General features: G+C 47.8%; 1 protein-coding gene across 1 annotated transcript; it reads right to left on the bottom strand.

The window, feature by feature from the left end:
- Positions 1 to 3844: 3844 nt before the first annotated feature.
- Positions 3845 to 4342, bottom strand: LOC123067429 (uncharacterized; the record flags this gene model as incomplete). Its single annotated transcript, XM_044490227.1, has 1 exon — positions 3845 to 4342. A coding segment is annotated over exon 1 (498 nt), but the record flags the coding sequence as incomplete, so codon positions are not given.
- Between the last annotated feature and the right edge of the window lie 16458 nt (positions 4343 to 20800).

A 20800-nucleotide genomic window follows, 5' to 3' on the forward strand; every position in this document is an offset into this window, starting at 1 on the left:
GCTTCCTGCCCAAGGGCAAGTCATTCCCACTCCCGAGCCAGGCGAGAGCGTCGTGTTCATGTCTCACCTCCGTCGGGGTTTAGGCTTCCCGATGGATCCCTTCGTGAGGGGCTCATGTTTTACTATGGGTTGGAATTCCACGACTTGGCTCCGGAGTCCATCATCCACATCTCATCATTCATTGTCGTCTGCGAAGCCTTCCTCCGCACTACCCCTCACTTCGGTTTGTGGCTCAAAACCTTCAACGTGGAGCCGAAGATGATCGAGGGGCGTCAAGCAGAGTGCGGCGGGACGGTTGTAAGCAAGAGGGCCGATGCTCCATGGCCCGAGGGCTCTTTCCAGGAGGAGCTCGGTTTGTGGCAACAGGAGTGGTTCTATATTACCGCTCCCAGGGGCAGCAGGCAGAAGCCGCGGCCCGTCTTTCGCTCGGGCCCTCCACAACGGCTGATGCCATGGGTCAACAAAAGGCTTAACTGGGGGCCGTCAAAGGACGTACCCCTATTGCAGGGCCGGATTTGAGACCTCCAAGAGACGAAGATCAATCTGGTCGTAGTGATGCAGGTTATGATGATTCGGCATCTCTGCCCTGCAAACGTCGCCCCTCCGTCTGTGGGAATTCAATCCAGAGGGGCCACGAGCTCTCCAACACTTCATGGGTATGACACTCGTGGAGATGTACAAATTGTTCTTCGGATCACAAGAGGTGTGTCCGGCATTGACCGAGGACGCCGGCTTAAGCTGCAATCGCCCGGATACTCAAGTAAGTAGTCCTGTGTCCGGACATACTGTTTGTTTACATATCTTGGATTTGCCTTTTAACCAATCGTCCTTTGAACATGAGTGGGTAGCGCAAGCAAAACTGATACGGTGTCCGGCCCCCCTCCAGGAGACCGCGCCGGACTCGGTGTTGGTCAAGATGCTGGAGGTTGCGCCTCCAGAGGAGGGCGAAGGGGAAAACAGAGAAACTACCGCCTCTACTAAGAAGGCTTTCGAGAAAGGGGGGATCGGGAATCCCTCCTTCCAGGGGGAGAAGAGGACCGCTTCCGAAGATCCGGAGGCTAAGGCCTCAAAGCGGGGGAAGAAATCTTCACCAGAGGGTCCTACGCCAGGGGGAACCCCAGCCGCACTATCTCCCCTAAGGAATCAGCCCTCCAGCGAGCCGTAAGTAGAAAAAGGGGAGTTTTGTAATAAGGGACATCCCTATTTTTGCTTCTGAGGATAACCGAAGTTGTTTATCTTGTAGTTCGGATCTCCATCCTTCTCAGCTGAGCTCGTCGTCGGGGGACCTTCGTCCGGAGATGATGGAGAGCGAGATGCCTCCATCTGCCGCGCCATTAGGCGGGGCGGACGACCCTGAAGTGTCGTCGCGGAGGGTCTCCCCAAGTCCGGCGGGGCCGGAGAGTTCGGCACCTACTGGTGTACGGCCGGGGGAGCTGAAGGATCTGCTTGAGAGGGCGTCTATCTCAGAAGATCACTGTATATTGATAAATACGGTGATTGAAAGAATTTCGTCCGCTGAGGGCGGGTTGCATGATGCCGTCAGAAGTTTACTGGCGGGTTTTGAGGTACGTAAAAGTGACATACCTTTTGACAGTTTTGCACATAGAGTGCGCCCTGTATAGATAGTAGCCCCTGAGACTCGGTATGTTGTCGAAAGCGACAACGTGCCGAGGATCATAATCTCAGTTAATAATTCTCGCCTTTCCTATGCAGGTGGCGGATCGTCCGGTGGCCAGCTGGACTGATAGAGTTGCCGAGCTAAAGCGGCAACTCGACATTGCGGATGTGGACATCGCGCTGGTCAATAAACGACTTGACGAGTCACAAGGTAGGTTGTTTCTCCACGGTCACCTAGTAAGGGAGCTGACGCCCACACCTTACAACATGTATGCTTGATGCAGATGGTGCCGCTGCTGTGGAGGACCTTCGGGCAGAGCTTGCTCGAGCCAAGGAGCAGGCCAGAAGGAGTGATGCGGCTGCCTCGAGGGCAACCGAAGACCTAAAAGCCGAAAAGGCTGCTCACCGCCGAAGCAGGGAGGAGATGGCAGGAAATGGCCGTGAAGCTGAAGGATGTTACCGACCGCTATGAGGTTCTTGAAAAAGAACGCCGAGCGGAGCAAGAGGACCTGAAGAAGGCCACCGCCGAAGCCAAGGATGCCTGTTCTGCACTGAGGGCTATAAAGGAGGAGCTGCGTCAGGCCGGAGACATTGCGGCTGGAAAGCCTTTTCTGTTGCGCAGGAAGTTCACAGATCTGAAGTATGCTCAGCTGGGCCAGCTGTGGGGTGCGGAGGATCCTTATCTGGATTTGGCGGCTTGTGCGGCGGATGCGGTTGTGCACTTCTGAAGCCAAAAGGATCACGAGATGGAAGAGCTGTTTTGGTCTCAATTCCACAGTCCAGAGCGTCCACTTCCGTTGACCGATCGGTTGGCTGAGTGGGCTGAGCTGAATAGATTATCCGGATTTGCCATGACGGATGTAGTGGCTCATCTGTGGCCGGATAGGCCCAAGCCGAAGAGTTATTTTGGCTTATTGCAGCAGTTCCTTGGGGCGGTGCCGCATATCAAGGCAATGAAGCGGTCGGTATGCATAGAGGGTGCACGGATGGCCCTCGCCCGTGTTAAGACACACAGGGCGGAGATGAATGCCACCGATGTTGCATCCCGGGGTTCGGATGAGAGCCGGTTACCCGACGAGCACTATTTTGGGGAAGTCCTGCAGGGCACTCGTTTAATAGAGTCGCAGTGCTCGAAAAATGTTAAGGTCAAATGACATGTATTGATTTGTAAAACCATATTCATAATATAAGCGCTTTTTATACTTGTGCATTCAAGTACTCAAGTATCTCTTGTGCGGCCGTTCATGTATATGTGTATATAACTTGAAAGATGGCAGTCTTCGGCTTCAGCCCCCACGCACATGGTGTGGGGGTGTTTGCAAAATAGCGCATTATCACACTTTAATCCAACGTCTTGGTCCTGTGAAGGAGGTGGTAGCGTAGCAAACGAGGCAACCGGACTATAATGCTTTATGACTTTCACTTAGCCATAGGAGTTAGAAGGTGGGGCTACGATATAGCCCCTAGGGGCACCGCGCTCTCCGAATTCGGGGCGCGTATGTGCCTGACCGGGAAACGGTCCTTCATCAAAATGGAGGAATTCTAGACATTCCGGTAGTCGATCGAGTGGTTGACCAGTCTCTCGCTATATCATGACAGTCAGTTTTCGGCTTTCTCTACTGAGGTGCTCGCCCGGCCGAACCGGGGCACAATCGCAGTAGTTCTCCTGGTGCCATGTTAGCCGATGATACGGAACGTAAGGTAGCAAAACACAGGAGCCGGGCAAACCCAACATTTGACCAAAGACATGATTCGGAGCTGATGCATATAAGGCCTAACTCGAGACGCCGGACACTCCCTAAGGTATTCGGTCTTTATGATAACGGGCAGATTGATGCCCTAAGCCCCTCGTGTCCAGGTACGGGCAAAAATTTCTGACGCGGCCGATGCCAAAACGTGAGCCTCGTTATCGATTATGGTAGGAAACCGGGGGATGTGTATCAACAAGAGACAGTAAGAAAGGTTTACGCAGGGTCTTAATCTGAAAAGAATCCTTGCAACGGGTCCCTGCTGCACATCTGCGCCTGTGTCTCCGTTGTGCTGTATCCTGAACGGGTGTAGCACGCTGTTCATCTGTAAAAGAGAAGAACTTAGTTGGGAAAGATATCGTGCGAGCAATGTATTAAAATGGAGCATGAAAGAAGAAATGAATGAAGTTGAGCTTTTATTGGCTCTCATTGTTCATGCTCACAGCCCCTTGTAAAGGGGTGTGCGGCTAGGAAGCCCCTAGTTTATTTAATCCGGACTCGCCTAGCCGTGTCCGGGGTCTTAAGCGACCTTTCAAAGAGATAATGCCGCGTGGACCGGGCATTTTAAGTCTAAGAGACGCGTAATGCGGTATTGCGTTAAAGCGGGCGAAAGCTTCACGTCCCAATAGTGCTTGATGGCTACTTTTAAATGGGGCGATATGGAACATTAGCTTTTCGGGACGGAAGTTGTCGGATGAACCGAACACAACTTCTAGTAGTAAGGAGCCTGTACAATTGGCGTAAGGGCCTGGCGTCACTCCTTTGAAGGAAGTGCTGCTATGGCGAATTTTGGTAGGGTCTATCCCCATCCTGCGGATTGTGTCCGGATATAGCAGGTTTAAATCGCTGCCGCCATCCATTAGGACTTGTGTAAATTGTAGTCCGTCGATTATAGGATCCAATATCAAAGCAGTCCATCCTGCGTTTCGCATACTCCTGGAGTAATCCAGATGGTCAAAAGTAATTGGTTTTGTCATCCAATCTCGGGATTCCGCTGGGGTGGACCGTGCGGCATGTGCTTTGATAGACGCCACCGTGTTTTTCCTTGTTATCACTTGAAGTGAATTCACTGTCTTTACTTCTTGTGGGAAGTTCTTTTGTTTTCCGGCGCTCTGCTTGTGGGGTTTGTCATCGTCTTCGCTTGGTGTGTCGAGCCCCTTGTGTTCGGTGTTAAGTCGGCCGGACTGTTTGAAGACCCAACAATCTCGGTGGGTATGGTTTGCAGGCTTCCTGGGGGTACTGTGGATTTGACATATCCTGTCCAAAATTTTGTTTAGGTTGGAGCTCGTCACTGTTGTCTTTAAGAGGCAGTGTTTTGTTGTTCGGCCGAGAGCTTTTGAATTCGGCGTTGACTGCCGTGTTCTTTGGGCCATTTTCTTTACTCCGGCGCTGATCCTTTCTGCATCGTGATTTCCCATTTCCATCTCTGACCTCGGATGTACTTGGGTCGCTGGTGCTGCATCTTGCCAGCCAACTATCTTCTCCCGCGCAAAAGCGGGTCATGAAGCTCGTTAGCGCGGCCATTGTTCTTGGCTTTTCCTGGCCGAGGTGCCTGGCAATCCATTCGTCTCGGACGTTATGCTTGAAAGCTGCTAAGGCTTCGGCGTCCGGACAGTCGACTATTTGGTTCTTTTTGGTAAGGAACCTATTCCAGAATTTGCGTGCTGACTCTCTGGGCTGTTGAGTTATATGACTCAAATCGTCTGCATCCGGAGGGCGGACATAACTCCCCTGAAACTTTGCTCGGAACGCATCTTCGAGCTCTTCCCAACTTCCAATGGTATTTTCTAGGAGGCTTTTGAGCCAATGCCGAGCTGGCCCTTTGAGCTTGAGGGGTAGGTATTTTATGGCGTGGAGATCGTCTCCTCTAGCCATATGTATGTGTAGGATGTAATCCTCAATCCAGACTCCGGGGTCTGTTGTTCCGTCGTATGCCTCTATGTTTACGGGTTTAAATCCGCTGGAAATTCATGGTCCAGCACCTCATCGGTGAAACATAGTGGGTGTGCGGCGCCCCTGTATTTAGGTGTGCCGTTATCTTCGAACACTCGGCGTGTTGTGTTGCTTTCTGGGGCCCTCTTCTTTGGCCCATAAATGGACCTGACCGGGCCATCCTTTTTGCAAGGATTTTTATGTGTATCCTGTGCCGGTTGGTGTGCGGCGCCATTTACCAGTCTTAGCCTGTCATCTGGTCGTCTATCCGGCCAGGAGGCCTCTTTACTTTTTGATTGTGGTGGCTCTACGGCCTCCTCGTCGAATTCGGGCAACAACTTGCGCTTCGGGTAGCTCTTTGCTTGGTGACTATTGCCGTATTTGTCTGCGGTCTTGAGTACTTTGCTCCATCTCATTCTGAGTACGTCTTCCACTGTTTTGAGCTTCCATTTCTGCTTCTTCAAACTTCTTGCAGTGGCGACGAGCCTTTTGTGAAGGTTCTTATGCTCCGATGATGTGTCCGGCGTGAGATCGTCTGGACTGTTGTTTTCGTCGGGGATGGGTTGCTTGTCCAATTCATCCTGTTCGGATGGTTGCTTGGTTGCGTGTTCGTCGTCCACTGGTTCGCCCTGCTCTACGGCTGGGTCATTATGGGTGCTGTTGTTATCGAGGCGGGGCTTCGGGCGGCGCTTGCGTCGCCGTTTTGATTGTTTTCGGGGGAATTATCCTTCGCCGCGTCCCGCTGTTCCTCGTTATCACTTCCTTTTGGTGTATCCACCATGTATATGTCATGAGTTGAGGCGGCTTTCCAGTGCCCAGTAGGCGCTGGTTCTTGGTCGTCTCCGGCATCGTCATCCATACCGTCGATGTCTTCAGAGTCGTAGTCTAGCATGTCGGTTAGATCGTCGACAGTGGCTACAAAGTGGGTGGTGGGTGGGCTTTGAATTTCTTTATCGTCTGCATTCCAACCGTCTTGACCGCAGTTCGGCCAGGGCTCTCTTGATAATGAGAGATACTTTAGCGAATTCAGGACGTCGCCAAAAGGTGAGTGTTGAAAGATGTCCGCGGCAGTGAACTCCATGATCGGCGCCCAATCGGATTCGATTGGAGGGGGCGCGGGAGGTTCGGAGTCCGGAGAGGAGTCCGGCACCTCGGAGTCACGAGCCTCACAAGGGACAAAGTCAGTATTCGGCTCCATCGCTATAGAGGTTGCAGCCCCCGAGGCGGTGTCTAGCCACCCATCCTTGATCTGCGCGGTCGGCTCCGAATTAAGGGTCGGAGCGGACTCATGTGCGGCCTCCAGGGCACTATCCGGCAGCAGAGCTAAATCATGCCCATCGAGACAGTGTGGCGCGCTCGGCTGTGGCTCGAATCCATCGAAGATCAAGTCTCCGCGGATGTCAGCCGTGAAGTTTAGACTTCCAAATCTGACCTGATGGCCAGGGGCGTAGCTTTAGATCTGCTCTAGATGGCCAAGCGAATTGGCCCGCAGTGCAAAGCTGCCGAATACGAAGATCTGTCCGGGGAGAAAAGTCTCACCCTGGACTGCGTCATTGTTGATGATTGAAGGAGCCATCAAGCCTATCGGTGACGACACAGAGGAACTCTCAATGAAAGCACCAATGTCGGTGTCAAAACCGGCGGATCTCGGGTAGGGGGTCCCAAACTGTGCGTCTAGGCGGATGGTAACAGGAGACAAGGGGCACGATGTTTTTACCCAGGTTCGGGCCCTCTCGATGGAGGTAAAACCCTACTCCTGCTTGATTAATATTGATGATATGGGTAGTACAAGAGTGGATCTACCACGAGATCAAGGAGGCTAAACCCCAGAAGCTAGCCTATGGTATGATTGTTGTTGTGATTGTTGTCCTACGGACTAAAACCCTCCGGTTTATATAGACACTGGAGAGGGCTAGGGTTACACAGAGTCGGTTACAATGGTAGGAGATCTACATATCCGTATTGCCAAGCTTGCCTTCCACGCCAAGGAAAGTCCCATCCGGACACAGGACGAAGTCTTCAATCTTGTATCTTCATAGTCTTGGAGTCCGGCCGATGATGATAGTTCGGCTATCCGGACACCCCCTAGTCCAGGACTCCCTCAGAGGCCAATGCCAGAAAATGCAACATGTCCAGTCTCAGATGGTGTCGTGAGGATCATCTCTTTGAAGAAAATTATAACTTTGCCAAGGCTTCTGCCATTCAAAACAAGATGGACTTTGGGATTGACTTCAACCCAGGTCCAGCTACGCCAAGGCCCGATGGCAGTTGTGAGGCTGAACCAATCCTCATTGGCCCATTTGATGACTTCGACTCATTTCTGGCACATTGTGAGGCACAGAGGGCCATCATTGAAGATGTTGCTGAGGATGAGGAACTAATTGCAGCTCTAGAGCCCCTGAAGCCTATGAAGAAGTCAAAGGCTTCAAAGTCTGAATCTGCTCCAAAAGCTTCAAGAGTGAAGCCATTGAAAGTTGCACCTCCTGAATCCAATGTGCATTATGAAGACATGTCTCGTACTTCTGCCAAGAAGAAGAAAGTCATCGGGTAAGGCCCTACTCCAGCAAGCATCCTTTGAAATGATCAAGATATAGTCGATCTATATAGCGATGAAGATCTTGCTGATGATGCCCATGACCTACTGATCAAGAGCAAATAGGAGGCCGAAATCTTCAATGATTTGTCTCTATTTGACGTTGATATTCTAAGCAACTTCATTGATGAATGGTTTGAAGAAACTTCTCTTACCATTGATGATCTGCACTGCCCATTGGCATCAATGTGGCGTTTCAAGGCTACATTGCCAAAGAGCTTGCCATCGCTCAAAAGGTCATTGAGCAAAAAAAAAAACAATATTGATCATGAGAAGGCTATCTTCAAGAAGCATATGGCAAGCTCAGTGTCACTGATGTTAAGAACTTCAAGTTGATGATGGCTGATCTCAAGGTTGAATTTGTCAAGCATCGTGATGAAGCCAAAGGCTCCTGAGAGCGGCTCAAGCACTATGCTGAGAAATGTGTTCAGGCTCACAATCAAGCCTTGAAGATAAAGGAACTTGGGTGTCCTGGCATGAATCCACGAATGGCTACCAAGAAGAAGAAGTCTGCTGAAGCTGAAGCCGAAGCCCAAAGGCAAGAGCGGCGAAGCATTATCTTTCCCGCTAGCATGACTAGTTTGAAGCCAAAGGTACCATCTATTGCTTCCAAAAGGAAGAAGACCAAGCAAGCTACGATTGGAGCTCGAAAGCGCAAGCATCATGAAGCCTCTGATGCTACTGCGTCGAAGAAGAAGATGAAGACAGAATCTTCAAAATCTTCAAGAAAAGATCAAGCTACTCCTCAAGAGCCTCTGATTATTGAGCCAATTTTTGTTGCACTACCTGCCTCCTCCAATCAAGAACATCGTTGATTTTTCATGAACCTACTCCCACAGAGACCCATGAAACTGAAGAAATTCCAACTGCTGATAACATCGCGGCTGAAGACATTGGTCGTGAAGACAATGTTGATGATGATGAAGTCCTTCCTCAAGTTATCCAGCTCACTCAGAAACCGATATCATCACATGCTCCCTCGAGCAGTGAACAAATAAGTATTGGCAGTCCCAAGGTGCCAATCACTCAAGATGAGTTCTAGGAAGAGCAACACCCCAACACCTCGCTCCATGAAGTCATTTCGCGCACTTCACTAGCTCAAGTCATTACTCCAGTGCTTGAGACTCCCCAAGCAACCCCCAAAGACATGCAGAAGACCACTCCCTCACCGCATGCATCACCCTCATTCTAAAGGCTTTGTCGAGGTCCAAGGCCAACGGTCTCCATGTCCAGCATTCCTGAAGAGGACGGGAAAGCCACAAGCTCAGTAGCACGTCAAGTGTTCCCTGAAGCCATCCCCTCAGTGTCTACTCAAGAGTCTGAAGCGAAAGAGGCTGAAGATATTCCGGCTGCATCAGTTACAGAAAGAGAAGAAGAAGAGCAACAAGTTGTCATTCCCCTACTGCACCAAGTGTGATTTTGATGTGATTGTGCCTGACACTCCAGTAATTGAAGCCTCTGATGTTGCCGCAGCTCACACACAGAATGGAGCCAATGATGTTGTCATGGCTGAAGCCAATGAGCAGCCTGAAGCCACTCTTCAGCATGAAGCCTCTGCCACCACCGCAATTCCACATACAATGGTGAGGGCCTTCAACCGTGATGGTGAGCTCATCAGCGCCAAGTGGCCAATTCTCACTCCTCCTGAAGCTCCAGGGCCACAATATGATTACTATATCCAGCAAAGGCCTCAAACTCAGAAGCCAATGCCAAGACTGCCAAGACTTCCAAGTGCAGTCACTAATCAGGACTCGTTTAGCATCTTAAGCTTCAGAGAGCACAACACATTCTTTGACAAGGCCAAGAATCCCTGCAAGAAGCCCAAGATATCTCCTGACAGGTTCTGGAGTCATCAGCAAAGAAGCTATTACTCATGCATCTTGTACAACCAGAATATAATCTTCCCACACAAGCACCTGTGTTGTGATGCCATGGATGGACTTCCATGCCTTGAAGAAGCCCTTGATTGCTTCTGTGAATTTGGCTTGATCACATTTGTCGTTGACAAGGAGCATTGGAATGAAGAGATTCTGCTTCAATTTTATGCCACTTTATATGTATCAGGATACAACAGGTATCCAAGGACATGGGTTCTTGAGTGGATGTCAGGTGATGTACATCATGAAGCCAAAACTCAAGATATCATTGATCTTACTACTCTGCCTACTCCTGGTGATCTATATGAACCAGGTTGTCAGCGCTATGAACAAGAGCTTGAGAGCATCTTTCAGAAGCCAGAGCCAAACATGAGCCAAATGTTGAGCATGATGAAGGCATTTCTAGTAGAAGCTGAGTACCCCAAGGACTTCTTTGTGAATGACCTTGAGTACCTGCCCCGCACCATATATCATATACTGAGGCATACTCTATGGCCAATCAAAGGGCACTCTCCTCATGCCAAGATTCAAGGTACCATGAAGACATTGGTCTTCTACATTCTGAATGGCATTCGCCTCAAGACACAAGATTTCTTCATCCGTTAGTTGGCAGCTTCAGGCATTGATCTCTTTGGCTTAAATTTATGCACCATGGATTATGCGGCTGATTAAGATTCACTCCACCGTCAACTATCAAGCTTCAGCACACAACCATGTTGTCTTCCTGCCTGAAGTGGATATGTCTCACGATCCATCTATCCAAAGCCTGCCAAGGAACCTGTTTGTGAAGAAAATGCTGCTTTTTAAAGCTTCTCAGCACTACTTGAAGCCATTCATGTGCCAAATCCACCTACTGTTGCTGGTCCTCTTGTCGGCCAGCTTTGGTTGCCGCATCATGCTCCCACTAATGCAACAGCCAACACAATTGCTCCGAGGCCTCAGAAGCATGCCCGTGTGCTAAATGATAGATAACTTCTTGTTTTTCTTCATCAGAAGTAGGATAGGCATCATGATTGGATGAAGCGTCAGATGCAAAGTCTTCTCGTGGATTTCAATCGCATACGCAAACTCTCCACCAAGAATTCCTTTGTTGCTCATGAAGCCTGTCGGCGTGCCTGGAATAGCCTCACTCTGCTGTGCTCTAAAGATGAACTCACTACAGAAGACTCTGATTACTCATCTTCGGCTCCAACTGTTGTTGCACGAGTCATTCATGAGGAGGACGACGCCACTTCACCTGCTATGGCTTCACTACATCGTGATACTACATCAGGCCCTTCTGCACCGCCCAACTCCAACGTCGACCCGGCTGCCCCAACATCTTCGCCAACACCTCAGGGAATTTTTAGACACCCTATGTCTTCATTCCTTTTTGGTCATTCGATAACAAAAGGGGGAGAAGCATATGGCTTGATGGTCTTCAAGCGGGTTCATATGAGTCGGGTGCTATATTTTTTTTGTTATGTCTTGCAACTCTCGTTTCGTGAACTGTTGGTTTTGAGTTGTAACACTTAAGTATTGATGGTTGTCTGCCACTTTCTGTTGCTACCTTTTATTGCGATGATAAATTCCGCATGAAGTCAGTATGCAGACGCCCATTTTTCATTGTGCATGTCATTATCTTCACTACATTTCTGTATGCATCATGAATTGAGGAATATCTCCACAAAGCAGAACATGTCGTGTGCATTTGCATTCAAAGGCAAATTACTTATATGCACATCTTAAGGGGGAGCCCTTTCAACTTCATGAAGCCAATGACTGCATTCTTTAACTTTCACATATTTTTATCCCCGTTGAAAACTTCAACCAGTTTGTCATCAATCACCAAAAAGGGGGAGATTGTAAGTGCATCTAGTGCCACCCTAGTTGGTTTTGTAGTATTGACAAGAAACATGGTTGAGGGACTAATGTGTTTGTGAGAATTGCAGGATAACATAGGTAGAAGTCCCTCATTGATTCGGTTTACCTATCAAAGATGACCTCTAAAAATGTATGAAGACATTGAAGACATTGGTGGTTCACGAAGACATAAACTTCGAAGATAATGACGTGTGAAGACATTCACTTGAAGTCAATGGAGTGCGAAGACATAGTTTCTTTCGTATTTCGTTTTTCTTCTTTCTTGAATCATAGGAACCACCGAATAGTTAAGTGGGGTCCAGGTGAATAAAGTCAGAAAAACTAACATGATGCTCAACCCAAATCCTATGTCTTCGAGTGAAGACAGTGAGAGAAAATCTTATCCAAAGTTGGATGAGTCAACTTGGCTTGTATCCCAAGTCAAGTTGTCGCGTGAGTCTGGAATCTGACCGTTGGTCACATGTCAGTTCCTTAGTGACCCGGGGTCATTTCAGACATATCATGTCGGTTTGTCTCCTGGCTGTAAACAGCCCACCCCCTCCACCACAAAACAGTGGCTGCTCAAAGTTAGTACATGATACGTCTCCAACGTATCTATAATTTTTTATTGTTCCATGCTATTATATTACCTGTTTTGGATGTTTTATATGCATTAATATGCTTTTTTATATTATTTTTTGGACTAACCTATTAACCCTAGAGTCTAGTGCGAGTTCCTGTTTTTTCCTTGTTATTGAGTTTCGCATAAAAGGAATACTAAACAGAGTCCAAACGGAATAAAACTTCACGACGATTTTTCTTGGACCAGAAGACACCCAAGAGACTTGGAGTTCAAGTCAGAAGAGCCACGAAGCAGCGACAAGGGTGGAGGGCGCGCTCCCCTACCTTGTGGGCCCCTCGTGACTCCCTGACTTAGTTCTGCCTCCTATATATTCACATATATTCCCAAACCACCAGAAGCATCCACGAAAATACTTTTCGACAGCCGCAACGTTCTGTTCCCATGAGATCCCATCTTGGGGCCTTTTCCGGCATCCTGCATGAGGGGGATTCGATCACGGATTGCATCTACATCAACTCTATTGCCCTTTCGATGAAGCGTGAGTAGTCCACCTCAGACCTATGGGTCCATAGCTAGTAGCTAGATGGCTTCTTCTTCTCTCTCTCTCTCTCTTTCTCTCTCTCTCTCTCTCTCTCTCTCTCTCTCTCTCTCTCTCTTTGATTCTCAATACCACGTGATCCTCAATGTTCTTGGAGATCTATTCCAAGTAATCTTCTTTTACGGTGTGTTTGTCGAGATCTGATGAATTGTGGATTTATGATCATCTTATCTATGAATATTATTTGAATCTCCTCTAAATTCTTATATGCATGATTTGGTATCTTTGTATTTCTCTTTGAATTATCGGTTTGGTTTGGCCAACTAGATTGGTATTTCTTGCAATGGGAGAGGTTCTTACTTTGGGTTCAATCTTGCGTGATTTCACCCAGTGACAAAGTAGGGGTTGCGAGACACGTATTGCATTCTTGCAATCGAGGATAAAAAGATGGGCTCTTCATCATATTGCTTGAGTTAATTCCTCTACATCATGTCATCTTACTTAATGCATTACTCTGTTCTTATGAACTTAATACTCTAGATGCAGGCAGGAGTCGGTCGCTGTATGGAGTAATAGTAGTAGATGCAGAATCGTTTCGGTCTACTTGACACGGACGTGATGCCTATATTGCATAATCATTGCCTTGGATATCTTCATAACTTTGCGCTTTTCTATCAATTGCTCGACAGTAATTTGTTCACCCACCGTATTATTTTCCTTCATGAGAGAAGCCTCTAGTGAAACCTATGGCCCCTAGGTCTATTTTCCATCAAATTACACTACAAAAAAAGTCACATCCGTGACATTGTGGGTCGAACGAAAAAAATTCTGTCATACTTATGACACTTCTATGACGATAATTGTGACAAAACCTGGTATCATCATAGATGTGGTGGGCTCCTATTTCTATGACAAAAAATCATGACAGAAAATGGGCTTTCGTCCTGGGCGGGCCGGTGACGCAGCTACATGACATTGTTTGGGCCGTCGATGACGGAAAAAACCATGGTAGAAGCAAGGGCGAGGAAAATTTCGGGGAGTTCCCGGTTACAGTGGGTAGTTGGGGGCCGAGCGATGCGCGTTTCTCTCGTACACGTACGCGTGTGGGTGCGAGGCATTGGGCTCTAACTGAACCCGAGCGAGGCGTCGCTAACTGAACCCGAGCAATTGCACTGCAGGCTACGCATTACTGAACTAGAGTGATCGAGTGATTCCTTCGCTACTGCTGCAACTGAAGCTGATCGATGCTGCCTCTGGATGAACAGTGAGCGTTGCTGGGGGGATTGGATGAACAGTTCCAGGTAGGGGTTGGATGAACAGGACCCCGTGGTGTTGCCACTGCATGAACAGGACCACGATCGATCGAGCCGGTTGGGCGTGGATGACAGGTCCCCGTGGAGGGCTGGATGAACAGGTCCCCGTGGAGGGAAGGTTGAATAGTACCCGGTGGAGGGCTGATTGAACAGTAGCCGGTGGAGGGATGGATGAACAGTAGCCCGTGGAGGGGTGGTTGAACAGGACCCCGTGGAGAGGGCTGGTTGAACATTAGCCGGTGGAGGAGCGCGCGATGGAGGCTAGATGAATAGGAGCCCATGGATGAACAATCACAGGTGGAGGCTGGAGGAGCTCGACGGTGGATGAACAGTAGCCCGTGGAGGCTAGAGGAGGTCCACGGTGGACATGAACAGTATCCAGTGGAGTCCCGTTTTGTGGTACGCCACATCTCAGCCTGTGCATTCGGTTTTTTCGGTTTGATTCGGTTCGGTTTATATGGCTTTCGGTTTTATACGGTTTTTATACTTCGGTTTATACGGTTTTATACAAAATACGGTTCGGTTTAAGTAATAACCATTTAGTTTCGGTTTGGTTTCGGTAATAACCAAAATAACCAAAGTTGACGCGATTTTGAATTACATATTTTTTCTCAAAAGAAAATTGGTGTTGTCTCCAAATAACCATTTATTACTAGGCTACTATTACCACCAGGGACGTACATGCATTTAGAGCTAAAGCTAGCCTACATGCGTACCTTATGTTAACCCATTAAGATTTAAGAGTAAAGACCATTGACTTTTCAAGCTGACATGACGTGATGATTATAGTGCACAAGATCGCCTACATGCATACCTGCACTAAGACTTAAATTTCTCAAAAAAGGAGACCTGAATTGACATTTTTCTAGGCAAACCTGAATTGACATGCAAGAGGCAAGAGCCCATGTCCCATCACAAAAGCAAGCCCACGTGCACAGAATTAACTATGAAGCCCACTCAGCCCGCCAGCCCAACACATGAAATCTCCACTGTCTGTCGTTGTTGCGTGGTGGTGAGTTCCCGTGAGAATAGTCCCACCTCGCCAGTTGAGGCAGCACGTAGCCGGCTAGCTGGTTATATAATGGAGCAGCCTTGCAGTAGAAAAACGCACACAACTCTGCGCCTCTCTCTGTTGGCCCTTGCGTGCACATTTTTTCTAGTTCGGTTAATTTGGTTAAACCGATCGGTTTTCGGTTTTTAACCGAAAAAACCGAGGATCAAATGGTTTCTAAATTTCAAAACTGAAACTGAAACCGAAAACTGAAAAAACCGAAATTTGGTTTCACTTTGGTTTTTTTGGTTCGGTTTTTGGTTTTCGGTTCGGTTTTGCACAGCCTGAGCCACATCCCTCCCGATGAACAGGACCCCCGTTTCGATCATAGCGCTCCAACACAAGTCCATTTTCTCCGTTTTGCGGTACGCCATACCCCTCCCAATCAACAGGACCCCGTTTCGACTGTCGGAGGTCCAACAGAAGTCCGTTTCCTCCGTTTTGCGGTACGCCAGACCCCTTCTCGATGAACAGGATCCCATTTCGACCGTGGCCGGTTGAACACAAGGCCGTTTCCTCTGTTCTGCGGTACGCCAGGCCTCGTTTCCATCGGTTGTTCCATCCAAGCCCTCCCAATGAACACGACGATGCATTCCATTCCGACCCAGCTAGTTGGCTCCCCATGAACACGAGGATGCAGTTTCGCCGTTCCGACCCTGCCATGTACATGAGCCCTGGACGTACGTATGCATGAGTAGGCGTTCGAGACCCCGCCCGTATGTACGTACGTGGCCGTATTTTCTTTCTTGCACCCTGGCCGTTGTACATACGTGTACATGCTATGTGCGCGCCTCTACTACGACATGTGCGCGCCTCTACTACGACACGTGCGCGCCTCTACTATGACACGTGCGCGCCTCTACATCGACTAGTATGTACATATATGTTCGCGACCAAAAGGACAATGCTATGTATGCTTCAACTAGGTGGGTCCCAATAGTCAGGCACTTCCTTGCGTGCGAACATGTAGCTGGTGGGTCCCAGCAGTCGGGGGCGAATCATTTTTTTGGCCCGTAATATGGACTCACTTCCTTGTGTGCGAAGATGTAGCTGGTAGGTCCAAGAAGTCAGGGGGGAAACGTTTTTTCATGAAATAGGGTGGCCCGTCCGATGGTCTGCTGTCAGGTGGAGGAATCATTATTTTCCGCGTAATAAGGAGGAACTTCTTTGCTGCGGTCGTGGACCCAGCTGTCAGCCTCTCCACGTACAGTACTCTTCTGATGGAAGTCGGTCGTTAACCACATTGACCACGCCGTGCCGAGAGCACCAAGGCGGTGGACGACGACGAGGCCTAGGAAGGGGACGACACGGAGCCAGGGAAGACACGACAGTGGATGCCCACACAGAGAGGAGTACGAGGGTTCACTGGTTCAGCTGCAGTGTGAAGCTGTCGTCACCGCAGAATAACAGGGGGTGTGGGTGAGTGGAGGGATGGCCTGGCCAACGGTGGGAGTAGTAGGGGGCGGTGAGGCCTCCGCGGCAGCACAACCAGCCATGGGAGGCAGGAGGAGGCGGCACGACCGGCGCTGCTTTGGGCGGCTGGAGCAAGAAGACCAGAGGTTGAAGAAGCACTATGGCCGTTGGATGGACATTGTACAGTCACTGGAGCTAGAATTGTTCATATTGACAAAGTTGACAAAGCCCTCCATCCCTGTCAACTTAGTAGGCCCACAAGTCAGCCTCCCACTATGCTGGGTCCCAACTAGCAGGGGGAGTATTCAGTTTTTTGTGCGTAATAAGGAGGCACTTCCTTGCGTGTGAAGATATAGCTGGTGGGTTCGAGCTGTCAGCCGCGGGAACGTTTTTTCATGAAATATAGAGCCTCTTTCGGTGGGTCCCAGATGTCAGGTGGAGGAATCATTATTTTGCGCGTAATAAGGAGGAATTTCCTTGCGTGCAGCCATGGACCCAGCTGTCAGCCTCTCCACGTACAGTCCACTTTAGATGCATGTCGGTCATTGACCATGTTGACCACGCCGCGCCGAGAGCACCAGGGCGGTGGACGACGGTGAGGCCTAGGAAGGGAATGACACGGAGCCAGGGAAGACTCGGTAGTTGTTTCACATGCGGAGGGGAGTACGACTATACGAGGGTTTACTAGTTCGTCTGCCATCGTCGGAGAATAAGAGCAGGTGCGGGTTAGTAGAGGGATGGCTAGGCCAGCAATTGGAGTTGGTGGGGCGATGAGGCCTGCGCAGCAGCACAGCCGGCCGCGGGAGGAGGGAGCAGGCAGTCCTGCCGGCGCTTGTTTGAGAGGCCGGAGTAGGAAGAGCAGAGATTGAAGAAGCACGACGGCCGTTGGATGGACATACAACAGTCACTGCTTGTGCGTCAACCTTTTTTTAAGGAAAGCCGCAAATCTGTGGAAAACAGCATACAACCCATCTGCCATTATTTCTAATAATTGACAGCCCATTCTCTAATTCTTAAGGTTTTTTGGAGCCGATATTCTTTTCGTTAGCATTACAACCCATATTGTGGCCATGGTTAAAAAACTATACGAAATTTTTCATATTTTGGTTCGGTCCGAACTGTTTTTAATCTCGAAATTTCGAGTCACATTCAAACTGATTTTAAAAAGTAAATGCATATCAATATAAAATCCAACAAATTGTCCATGCATAAAAATCAATGCAATTTAAAATCTCGAAATGAAAAAAATGAAACTAATTGCCTGTTTGATGTGTTTTAAAAATGTACAACCCATTTCTCATTACTGATAGGCCATTTTCCCGGCCAGCCGAATGAAGCCCTCCTCATCTTTAAAGATTTGCAGCCCAACAGGCTTGACAAAGCGACTTACTTGACAAATCACAAAAAACTTGGGCTAGCCATTTTCAGAAAGAAAAAAAACTACTAGGCTGGTCTGTGGTAAACATAAAAGAAAAAGCTGTCTAGACACGCCAGAGTGCCCCGCACAGCCCAGTTGACACCCTGCTTCCGTCTCAAAAAAATTAGATAAATGGCACTCCAATTATGGCGATTCATAAAAATGCCACTGTAATTTCCAAACTTTGAAAAATGGCACTACAATTTTTGCAAACTTTAAAAAACGCCACTGCAATTTGCAAACTTTGAAAAACACCACTCCAGACTTTGAAAAATGCCACTAGAATGGCGTGAAATGGCATTTTTCAAAGTTTGGAAATTGTAGTGGCATTTCTCGGAATCACTAGATCTGGAGTGGCATTTATCGAATTAACCCAAAACAAAAATAACTGGGCCAGCTGTTGGGTCCCTGGTGTCAGCCGCTCGTTGTGCAATTCTCTCGTTTATTGACTATGTTGACAATGGCATGGGACCCAGATGTCAGGAATCCATTAGGAGGAGCCATTTTTTATTGGCTTGAAATAAGGAGGCACTTGCTTGCGTACTGCCATGACCTTGGTGGGTACCTGCTGTCATCCTCCCACGTACAATCATCTCCTGATTGTGTACGGGTCAACCTGGTAGGCCCACAAGTCAGCCTCTAAACCCGTGGCAGATAAATACAACCCATTTAAAAAAACAGCCCATTCCATACATTCAAACGGAAAGTTCAACATTCAGAGAAAAGTAACAGGTCTCATCCAGATATAGAGTTACTACTGGAATCAGCTTCTTTGCCATCCGCCATGGCAGACGGCAAAGGCATGGATCACGGACGGCAAACTTCTTTGCGGTCCGCCAGCAGACGGTAAACTATACGTCTGATCACGTGCCAGCAAAGGCCTTCTTTGCCGTCCGCTTCCTGGAAACGGACGGCAAAGGATTGTGTCGTCCGCTGTTGGTGGCCAGCAGACGACAAAGATTGTGGATGATAGTGACGTGGGGTGAGAGCCGTTAGGGGTTAACAGCGTGCTTTGCCATCAGCCAGCGGACGGCAAAGAGGCTAAGGTCTTTGCCGTGCGCTGGCAGACAGAAAGTGCTCAAACATGCCAGTCCCAGGAATCACAGGTAGCTGCCACGTGGCATGTTTGCCGTCAGCTAGCTCACGACAAAGAACTTTGCCGTCAGCTAGCTGACGGCAAAGAGCCTATACAGCCCTGTGTTTAATTTAATTCATTCAATTTGACAGCAATTCACAGATATACACAGATATACATATATACACAACAAGCATATCCAACACACAAGTTTCATCATATACATACATAACCAACACATATATAGTTCCATCCTTACATATTACAAAAGTTTCACATTGTTCATCCAACATCGTTATCCATCCATCATATAACAAGTTCCAACCATGAAAGTTCATTGATACAAAATAAAAGCACAAATGGAAAAGAAGCACTCCATCCATGCAAGCTTCCGTGAATTAAATCAAATCTGCAAAATGATAAACAAGATGTTAGAAGAAGAAGAAGAAAATGAAGAAGAAGAAGAAGAAGACTATAAGAAGTAAGCATACTTAAATAAAATGGAGCTAACCTAGAAGAAAATGAAGAAGAAGAAGAAGAAGACTAGAAGAATACTAGAAGAAGACTAGAAGAATAAGAATAAGAAGAAGAAGAAGAAGAAGACTAGAAGAATACTAGAAGAAGACTAGAAGAATAAGAATAAGAAGAAGAAGAAGAAGAAGACTATAAGCTTATTATGTAAACTTGGTCATTTTGTGCTAACATAAGTAATTTTGGAGTTAACTTATAGGAAACTAAGTATATTAGAGCTAACTTAGAGCTAACTTATGTCATTTTGGAGAATAATAATAATAATAATAATAATAATAATAATAATAATAATAATAATAAGAAGAAGCCAAATGTAGGACAAATGCAACAATGACCGTTAAAAATCGATGCGAGACAAAGCCAAATGTAGAGGAATAAGAAGAGGCAGAACGTACTGGCATCATCGTCGTCAGTGTAGCGCATGCGACACATAGTCGCGTTGAACACCTTCACGATGAGCATGGTGGCGTCGTCGTCGTACCTGAAGAGAAGGAAGTACCCCAGCCGCAGGTCATAGGCACGGTAGAACTTCTCCCAGCCACGACATAGGTACATGTGGCCCTCCTTGATCACCAACTCCACGTCCCACAGCCTACAAAACCCACTGCCAGCTTGTCGCAGCTTCACATTATTTGGCAGATCTTCACCCAGCATGTTCATAAAAGTGTCAGGCAGTCTCTGCAGTTTGGGACAATGAGTGATGTAGCAAACAACAGAGTTATCATGATGAGATGGATGAAGGGGAGATCTCTCCTTTTATATACCTGCCTCATGGATGATACTAAAGACCCAAGTATGATATTGAAGAACTCGAAAGCATCCAACTCGTACTCCGGTGTGGCAGAACAGAGTCTGCGGTGGCGGCTTCCCCCCATCTCTGATAAGCAGCAGAAGAGACCAATTAGTACCCTTACAACATTATCATACAACAATATAACATAAGAAATTTTGAGCAGAATAATTAACTACACCAATTTATCATTTCTCATTCAAAAAACAATGCACTTGTGGACATATGATGGCTCTAGTTGAATTTATTAGTAGCACTAGTCGTCAAAAATGTTGACTTTAGTTGAATTTCATACAATAACTATTTTAACTTCTTTCGGTCAGCAAACTAGGCAACTAGCTAGCAGTATAAAAACATTCAACTAAAGAAAAGAAATAAACTGCAAAACGTGGCAGAACCCTAAATAAGAAAGTATAAAAATGTGTCCTTTTCTTCTTCTTCCCCTCTTCTTCTTTTTTCCTCTTTTTCCTTTTCTTCTTC

This window comes from Triticum aestivum, chromosome 3B (genome assembly GCF_018294505.1).
Source record: "Triticum aestivum cultivar Chinese Spring chromosome 3B, IWGSC CS RefSeq v2.1, whole genome shotgun sequence".
Lineage (NCBI taxonomy): Eukaryota > Viridiplantae > Streptophyta > Magnoliopsida > Poales > Poaceae > Triticum > Triticum aestivum.